At 55.5% G+C, this 8,453-nt stretch overlaps 3 protein-coding genes across 3 annotated transcripts in view; 1 reads left to right on the top strand and 2 right to left on the bottom strand.

Annotated features, from left to right (window-relative positions):
* Nucleotides 1-118, bottom strand: part of METRN (meteorin, glial cell differentiation regulator) — a 2,405-nt gene extending 2,287 nt beyond the window's left edge. The window contains exon 1 of the mRNA XM_010719736.3: nucleotides 70-118. Within this exon, the coding sequence (XP_010718038.1) occupies nucleotides 70-118 (49 nt within the window). The remainder of the gene's footprint in view (nucleotides 1-69) is intronic.
* Nucleotides 119-700: 582 nt separating this feature from the next.
* On the top strand, nucleotides 701-4,491 carry NUBP2 (nucleotide binding protein 2). Its single transcript, XM_019620677.2, has 6 exons — nucleotides 701-971; nucleotides 1,620-1,818; nucleotides 1,968-2,122; nucleotides 2,404-2,514; nucleotides 2,852-2,921; nucleotides 3,466-4,491. The coding sequence occupies exons 2-6, from the start codon at nucleotides 1,665-1,667 to the stop codon at nucleotides 3,609-3,611; spliced, it is 636 nt and encodes a 211-aa protein (XP_019476222.1). The 5' UTR covers nucleotides 701-971; nucleotides 1,620-1,664; the 3' UTR covers nucleotides 3,612-4,491.
* Nucleotides 4,492-5,500: 1,009 nt separating this feature from the next.
* On the bottom strand, nucleotides 5,501-8,447 carry IGFALS (insulin like growth factor binding protein acid labile subunit). The gene is made up of 2 exons (XM_010719327.2): nucleotides 8,427-8,447; nucleotides 5,501-7,867 (listed from the first exon to the last, which is right to left on the bottom strand). Exons 1-2 carry the CDS (start codon nucleotides 8,440-8,442, stop codon nucleotides 6,051-6,053), a joined length of 1,833 nt encoding a protein of 610 aa, XP_010717629.1. The 5' UTR covers nucleotides 8,443-8,447; the 3' UTR covers nucleotides 5,501-6,050.
* Nucleotides 8,448-8,453: the final 6 nt, after the last annotated feature.

The raw sequence follows: 8,453 nt of genomic DNA, 5'->3' as shown, positions 1-8,453 counted from the left end.
CCGGGTCCTTCTTCCCGCCCCACGTCTCCCCTCCGTCCCGCCCCGTTCCCGGTTCCCTCGTGCCCTTACCCTCGGTGGAGGCGCGGATGAGGTCGGCCGTGCTGGGAGCTGGCTCCATGGCCGCCGCGGTGCCGGTGCGATGCCAGTTCCCTGGCGAAGCCCGGCACTGGGCGGGCCGGTGACTCAACTGCCGCCGGTGACGGGGCGCCCGGGAACGCGGGCCCGGCCGGTGGTGGTGGTTGCAATTCCCCGGTCTGAGCTGCTCCAGGACCTTGGGAAAATCGGCCCCAGGCGGACGGGCGCGGTGAGAAGCGGGGCTCGGGCCAAAGAGCAGCGCGGCACGGAGCAGGAAACGCCACGGGCTGAGCCCACCGCCGCCTCCCGGCCCGCCTCACTCCGGTCGTGACGGAGCCCCACGGGCACCCAACGCTGTGCTGCCCGAGAGCTGAGGTCATCGCAGAGCTCTTCCTCTACTCCTCGGGCAGCCAAAACGCTCTGCGTCTTTTTACTCCTCTTCTTTACCCTTCTCAGAAGGGGCTCTGAAGAATCACAGAATGGCCAGGGTCGAAAGGGACCTCAAGGATCATGAATCTCCAACCTCATGCAGGGCCACCAACCTCCACATTTAATACCAGCCCAGGCTGCCCAGGGCCCCATCCAACCTGGCCTTGAACACCTCCAGGGATGGACAGGGCATCCACAGCCTCTCTGGGCAGCTGTTCCAGCACCTCACCACTCTCTATAAAGAACTTCACCCTGACATCCAGCCTCAATCTTCCCTCCCTCAACTTCAAACCATTTCCCATTGTCCTGCTGTTTCCTGAAGTTTGTTCCTGCTCTCCCTTATCCCAGAGAGAAGCAACCTGGGCGGTGTGCGGCACATCCTGCTGGTGCTCTCTGGGAAGGGCGGTGTGGGGAAGAGCACCATCAGCACAGAGCTGGCTCTGTCGCTGCGGCACTCAGGCAAGAAGGTGAGTGAAGGGCTGGGATGCTGATTTGTGGCTGGTCTTTCCCCACATCACCTCAGCATGATCTGATCCTCTTTGTCCTCCATGCTACCCGTGTACATAAAGATCCCTTGTCGATGGTCTGTGCTTTCTTGACCTAGAAGAGCCTAACACGGCTAACAGTGCAGTTTCTTTCCCTTTATCCAAGAGACTAATGCTATCTAAAACTTTTTTCACTGTTATTTTTGAAATTAGGAGAAATGACTTGTTGGTTTGTATGGTGACACGTGCTCCTTTGTGGAACAAGGTGGGCAAGCTGAAGGACAATGGTGGTTCAGGCACAAAGGGCACCTGGAGGCATGAGGCAGACTGGTTTCTAGGAGGACTTCATAAAGGCTCTGTGAAGCCAAACCCTCTGAGGTTCTGATGGGTCCCCAAAATAAAAAGTTTCCCCAGAGAGCTTGTAAATACGTAGGAGATGTTTCCTTGGAGGGAAGGAGGTTGAGACAGTGGTCTAAACTTGAAGCAACTCTTTGAAGTTGTGCTTCAAACCTGCTGCTTTGGTTCCTGGCCTGATGGAGAATGCTGCCTCCTCTTTTTTGGGGAGGAAACAGAACTGGGGGCCGTGACTGTGCTCTGGCCCATCTGAGTGGCTCTGCTTCATCACTGCAGGTGGGGATCCTGGATGTGGATCTGTGTGGCCCCAGCATACCCCGCATGTTCAAGGTGCAGGACAATGATGTGCACCAGTGTGACGCAGGCTGGGTGCCAGTCTTTGTGGATCAGGAGAAGAGCATCTCACTGATGTCCATTGGCTTTCTGCTGGAGAAGCCAGATGATGCTGTGGTGTGGAGAGGACCCAAGAAAAACGGTACAGTTGTATTTCAGTGTTAGTAATGTTCTTGATTCTGGCTCCTGCCATGGGCAAGTCATTCTTTGGGGCATGACCCTTGTTCTGCGGTTCTGTCTTCCCTGAATTGGGTTCAGGGCATTCAGATGGCACACCTTTTATTTTTGCAGCTTTAATAAAACAATTTGTTGCTGATGTGGCCTGGGGAGAACTGGATTTCCTCATCGTGGACACACCTCCGGGCACCTCTGACGAACACATCTCCACAGTGGAGGCCCTGCGGCCCTACAAACCTTTGGGAGCAATCCTTGTCACCACACCTCAGGTAGGGCAGCCTGCTGGTGCTGAGCTGGAGCACGTTTTCTGGGCACAGTTAGTGGGGGACTTTGCACCCCAGATAATGCTGTCGCCCATCTTCCAGGATAGCCTCTGTGTGCAGTTCCTCTAAGTGGAGAACTTGGTCCAAGCTATGGCCAGCAATAGCGAGAGAGCATCTCCTAAGCTCCATCACCAATTTTCCTGCATGTTTTGTGTATTTGTACATTCCTGCTCCGGACAGACATCTAGACAGACAGACACCTCTGACCTTACCTGTTCTCCCTGCAGGCAGTGGCTGTGGGAGACGTGAGGCGAGAGCTGACGTTCTGCAAGAAGACAGGCTTGAGAGTTCTTGGCATTGTTGAGAACATGAGTGGTTTCGTTTGCCCACACTGCTCGGTGAGCTTATTGGTTGGTCTATTTTGGGTTCTTGTTCATGTCTGGGTATCACACGCTGCAGTGCCTCAGGTGGAAAATCGGTGAAATGCCACAAGGATGCCGTGAACCTGGGAGATGAGAAGGTGCCAGCTGCTGCATGAACTCTGGAAGAAGCAATTGGTTCTTTCCAAAATAGAGCTGGGAGAAGGCAGGGGCAAAATAGAGCTGGGAGAAGACAGTCTTTTGTGGCAGGAAGGTGGATGGGAGCTGGTACTTCTGTATGCAGACAATGCCTGCCCTATTGCTCAGATCTCTCTGCTGTGGTTCATGACTCACTACTGTTTTCTTCCTCCTTCAGGAGTGCACAAACATCTTTTCCAAAGGGGGAGGCGAAGAGCTGGCCAAACATGCTGGGGTCCCCTTTTTAGGTGAGTGGACTCTGGAGCAGAGCCCTCCTTGGTGACATCTTGTGCGGTGCTGTGGGAGTGCTTGAGGGGCACAGTCTGTCAACAGGGCAGGTGGGTTGTGCTCTTAGTCCCTGTGAGCCCGAGGCTAGTCAGATGCAAGGTGAAGTTGCTTCTATACCATCCACGCTGAACACATGCCATGGCATCCAGAGCAGGGGCAGTGATGAGCAGAGCCTTTTCTGGCTGCTGACGTAGTGGTGACAAGCAACTGAGCCTGAAGCCACCCAGCCCTTCTGAAATTCCCTGAGAAATGGGGGCTGAGGGCTGAACCTGCCTTATGGCTGGGGCTGGGAGCAGAGCAGGAGAGTCTCACAAAGAACCATGGTCTGGTGGTATTTCAGAACCAGAGAGAGGTGAGAAGGAGGGCCTGGTGAGAGTGGTGGTTGCCTTTTCCTACTGCTGCCCCTGGAGATGTCTCTGGCAGGAGTTTTTCTTCAATCCTCAGTCAAAGCCTTTGCCTTGTGATGAACAAGCAATCACACTCCTCTTTCCTGCTCTCCCTCAGGCTCTGTTCCTCTGGACCCCCAACTCAGCCAGAGCTTGGAGGAAGGCAGAGACTTCATCCAAGAGTTTCCCAAGAGCTCTGCCTTCCCTGCCTTGACTCGTATCGCCCAGCAGATCCTGGATGGCGCATTGCAGCAGAGCTCCTGAGGAGTGATTTGGGCTGGACTCTTGCCTGGCAGCACCACCGACAGCCCTTGCTGGTGGGAAATAGGATGCAGAAGCTGTTGAACTATGGAGCTGTTACACTGGGGGACGATGGAGGGAGGAAGGAGCACAGCATTGGTGCCTCTTTTGGCAACTCGAAAAGGGAAGTGCTGCTTGTACCTCTCCGCATCCAAAGAGACTCTACATGGGCGTTTCTGCTCACGTGGAGGATGCACAGCCTGGTTCTTGCCTTCTAAATGTGGCAGCACTCTGCCCACATGGTACAGTTGTTTTTAGCCCCCTCATGCAGTGCCTTCCTCTGCGACCAGCTATTGCACAGATATTTGTGGAGCTCTAGCTTGTTTCCACAGCATCTCATGCTCTGCAGTGCTGCTAACGATGACTGAATGCAGCTACACTGGCAAACATCATCAGTTGGGATGGATGTTCCCTCGCCAAGTTCAGATGGCACGAATCATCTGTATTGTAGCTCCATGTGTTGCTGCCTTCTGCCGCTTTCCTTGCGTGACACAATACATTACTTGGTTCAGCAGCTGGCAAGCTGGAGCTGGATGCTGCGGTGTGGACCTGAGCCAAGCCAGCTCGCTTTGAAATCTCCAATTGTTGGTACGTGTGCCTCTGAGGCACTGCTTATGCTTCGTGTGTCTTCAGGAAGTCTAGTATCCATTCGAAGTCTGCATCCTACCCTACTGGAAACAATGCCTTTTTTGATCCACTGAGGGCTTACTGTGACTCAGGAATATTTTTTAAAGTTCCAGACAGTAAACATTTTTCTTAAAATGCAAGTCTATGAGTTGAGTTTTTTTCCATGGCTTTGGGCCTCATCGTAGCTGAGTCTTGGTATTAAAAGCACTTTCAGGTACATCTAGATGTTTCCTGCTTCTCTTGTGTTTCCTTGCTGGGGCTCAGCTATGGCTTTTCTCCAGCTTCTAGATCCTGTCGTTGCCTGGTCTAGTTGGAAACTGGCCCTTGCAGTCCTTTGCAGCATCCTTTGCCACAGCCCTTCTCCACACCCCTGGCACACATGGGGCTCCTCCAGCTCCCTGACGGTTCCTGGCTCGCGGCCTCTGGCTGTGCTGTCTCCCTGGGGCTCCTTCCCTTGGCAGCTTCTGTAAGTTTGGATTTCTCCTCAGTGCTGGTGCTCCCTTGGGTCCTGCTTTCTTCTTGCAAGCATGGTTTAAGCTGGGAAAGCTGCTAAAGATCGTGTCTTTGCGCTTTATTTCCCTCTCTCCTAGAGCATGAGCCCCTTCTGCCTCTGTGCCCTCTTTGTGATCGGACCTCCACCTTGCAGTGCTGCTCTAGAGACTCAAGAGAAACATCAGATTCCTGCTGACCAAGCTGTATCCTCGTTGGAAGCCCTTCATTATGAAGGAGATTGGAAAAGCATCTGTCCCTGCTTGGACTGCACCCACATTAGGACTCACACCTGACCAGGCTTTCCCCACTTGCAGCTTTCCTGGAAATCTCATCTGACCTTTGTTCACTGATTTGGGATTTGGAGAGTGGGGCCATTCCTGCAGCCACGCGCTCTCCTGGCCTGTGGGACTGTGTGTGTGCAGGAAGAGCCTGCAGTGCAAATCCCCCCTCCTGATAACGCTGAGTGGAGGGGGTCAGTGCAGGATCAGAGCACCAGCTGAGCAGGGGCCGTGTGCACGGTCTGAGGGACGCTGCACTCCTCTAATTGGTCCCAGCCTTTCCTTCGTTGCTCTTCACTTTGCAGAGAGTTTGCTGCAAGTTCCTTTAGTATCTGGGGATGCGGGGAGCCCATGGCATCTAAATGTTGGGATGGGGTTGTGCACAAACCCTGAGGAGCTCTGATAAGAAGCCCTGCTGGGTGTGGCACGTGGTTTCGAAAAAACATACTTACAAGATGGGTTGCAATAGCTCCAAAGGTTTATTTGTCTGCTGTGAATTATCAGGTAAGTGACATGGGTGGCTTTCTGTAACCTGTATTGGCTGTGGCAAGGAGCAATTAAAGCGAGTATCTGTCCCCTTCCCCAAACCTACAGCAGGGCTCAACAGCAAATTTGGGTTTTCTGTTTTTTTTCCCCTTAAACCTGCTGGGGTGGAGGTGACCCCAGGTGCCACGCACCGGGCTCCAGTACTGCTTTTTTGAGATCTTGCTGGTGGATGGGGATGGTGGGGCCCTGGGTGAGGTTTGGGGCCCTGGAAGAGGCCGGGGGCTGCCCACAGGTGGGCACAGGGCAAAACCACCCAGCATCCCACTTCGTGGCAGGAAGATGTTTCATTCTGTCCCCATGCTGGTGTTTAAATACTGCCAATGCTTCCTGTCCCCCCTCGCCTTCCCCAGGTCCCCATCCAAGAGGATATCGCTGTCCCCCGTGGTGCCACACGGGGAAAGGTGGCCGAGGCTAGACAGACCACGGACAGTGATGGGGACAGGGAGGTGGCAGTCATGTGTCAGCAGTGAGCAAAGTTGTCCTCACTGGTGTCGCGGAGGTCCAGGCCCGTGAGGCTGGGGGGCTGGAGGCAGGTGAGGTTGTTGTAGGTGTAAACAGGGACATGGGAGTCATCCCCCTCGGCGACAGACTGGACAAAGCGTGGGACCACGCTGGGGTGCCGCAGGGCGAAATCCCGCAGCCCCTTCAGCGAGCAGTTGCAGTGCCAGTTGTTCCCCCCAAGCCAGAGCTGCTCCAGTGTGAAGGAAGGGCACAAGAATCCCACCGAGAAGGTCTCTAGGGAGTTGTTCCTCAGACTGAGGTAGCGCAGGTTGGCAAGCTGCGTGATGATGGCGTTGTCCAACGTTGCCAGCTGGTTATGGGAGAGGTCGAGCCAGAAGAGTCTGCGGAGCGGGCTGAAGGTGTCCTGAGAGATGTCCAGGATTTGGTTGAAGGAGAGGAAGAGGTACTCCAGGTTGCTCAAACCCACAAAGAGCTGGGGTGAGAGGTGGCTCAGCCTGTTGTGCTTCATGTCGAGCTCCAGCAGCTCGTGCAGTTCTCTGAAGCTTTGGTCTTCGATGATGGAGATGGCGTTGTGCTGCAGGAAGAGCCGCCGCAGGCTGGTGAGGCTGGAGAAGGTGTTGGCCCTGATCCTGCTCAGGCAGCTGTGCTCCAGGTGGAGGCTGTGCAGCTTGGTCACTCCCTCAAACACGTATTCGGGCAGAGTCTTGATGCAGTTGGCAGACAAGTGCATCACTGCCACGTTGTACAGCCCAAGGAAGGCCCCAGCCTTGATGTCCTGCAGCTGGTTGTTGTTGAGGCTGAGGACCTCCAGTTGACCCAACCCATCGAAAGTCCTTTCTGCCAAGCTCCAGATCCTGTTGTGTCCCAGCTGCAGTTCCTCCAGGAACTGGAGGTCTTTGAAAGTCCTGGGCCTCAGGTTGGTGATGGAGTTGGTGGACAAGCGTAGGACGTGCAGGCTCAGGAGACCCAGAAACGTGTCCTCATACAGTGAGGTGAGGCGGTTGTGGGAGAGATCCAGCCACCGGAGAGACTTCATGCCCATGAACGCGCGGGGTGCGATGGCATTGATCTGGTTGTTGTTCAAGTAGAGCTTTTGCAGCTTCTGCAACTTGACGAAGATGTTGATCTTGATGCCCTTGAGCGCATTCCCGCTGAGGTCCAGCTCCTTCAGCTCCGTAAGGCTACAGAAGAGCTGGTGCTGGAGGTAGGGGAGCTTGTTCCCAGCCAGGATCAGCTCCCTCAGGTTGGGCAAGTCATGGAAAACCTTGTCAGGCAGGACCACCAGCGAGTTCCAGCCCAGGTTAAGGTACCAGAGATTGGAGAGCCCTGCAAACAGCCCTTCTTCCACCTTGCTGAAGAAGTTGTTGTTGAGGCTGAGGGACACGAGGTTCTGGGTGTGCAGGAAGGTGTGGGGTGCCAGGTACTTGAGGCGGTTGCGCTCCAGGTGGAGGTGGTAGAGACTGCGCAGGCCATGGAAGGCGTGCTGCTCCACTGCGGCCAGCTGGCTGCTCTGCAGGTCCAGGAAGTCCAACCCCGAGAGGTTCCTGAAAGCTGCAGCTGGCAGCTGGGTGAAGTTGTTGCCATCCAGCCAGAGGGCTTTGGCGTTGGTGGGGATGTCCTCGGGGAGCTGCGTCAGGTTGCGGCCGCTGCAGAAGACGTTGAGCTCCTCGCTGTAGTCATCCAAGCTGCAGGCACAGGGGCTGGGGCAGCGCAGGGGCTCTGTGGCTGGGGGCTCCTTGGGGACGTCCCCGTCCTGGGGCTGGGATGCAGCAGCCAACAGCAGGACCAGGGGAAGCAGGAGGGGGACCCTGCCTGCTGCGGAGCACAGAGGAAAGGAAGACCATAAGAGGGCATGGGGAGGTGAGTTTGGAACAACGTCCCCAGAGGACAACACATGGTGACCATCTTGGTCATCGTTGGACACGCAGCTGTGCCACTATGGCGTTGAAGCATGTCACCCCCCAGCACTGCAGGGCAAGGATGCTCATTGCCACTGGTTTCCCACGGGAGGCAGTAGCCACTGGTGTCCCCCAGCCCAGGGGCCGGCTCGTCCCAGCCCTTGTGTGTGCACTGCTGTGCCCCGTGTCCCCTGAGCCCTCTTGGAGCTTTGGCCTTATACCACAGCAGTAGCTTCTTCCTTCCCCAGGAAAGGCCAGCAGCAGCACTCCTTGTTCCCGTGCCTAATTTCTCCCAAAATAAGCAGAGAACCGAGAGCTATTCATTACAGTGCCCGAGAAGGCACAAGAGCTCCCCAACTGACCTCTTAGCCACAGAAAGAGAGGAAAAAACTGACCGGCAGCCGCATTGCAAAGTCCCGGGGGGGGCTGGCCTGTCCCCCTGTGCCCCTCGCCCTGCCCGGCTCTCTCTGCCTTACCTCTGTCTGCGCTCATGGTGGCGGGCG

This window comes from Meleagris gallopavo, chromosome 16 (genome assembly GCF_000146605.3).
Source record: "Meleagris gallopavo isolate NT-WF06-2002-E0010 breed Aviagen turkey brand Nicholas breeding stock chromosome 16, Turkey_5.1, whole genome shotgun sequence".
Classification (NCBI taxonomy): Eukaryota; Metazoa; Chordata; class Aves; order Galliformes; family Phasianidae; genus Meleagris; species Meleagris gallopavo.
This window is presented reverse-complemented; position numbering and strand designations above follow the sequence as displayed.

Coding starts and splice junctions, on each gene's coding strand:
- NUBP2 (XM_019620677.2), top strand. CDS start 1,665: ATGTTCAAGGTGCAGGACAATGATGTGCACCAGTGTGACGCAGGCTGG. Junction 1,819..1,967: donor GAGAGGACCCAAGAAAAACG/GTACAGTTGTAT, acceptor TTATTTTTGCAG/CTTTAATAAAACAATTTGTT. Junction 2,123..2,403: donor TCCTTGTCACCACACCTCAG/GTAGGGCAGCCT, acceptor TTCTCCCTGCAG/GCAGTGGCTGTGGGAGACGT.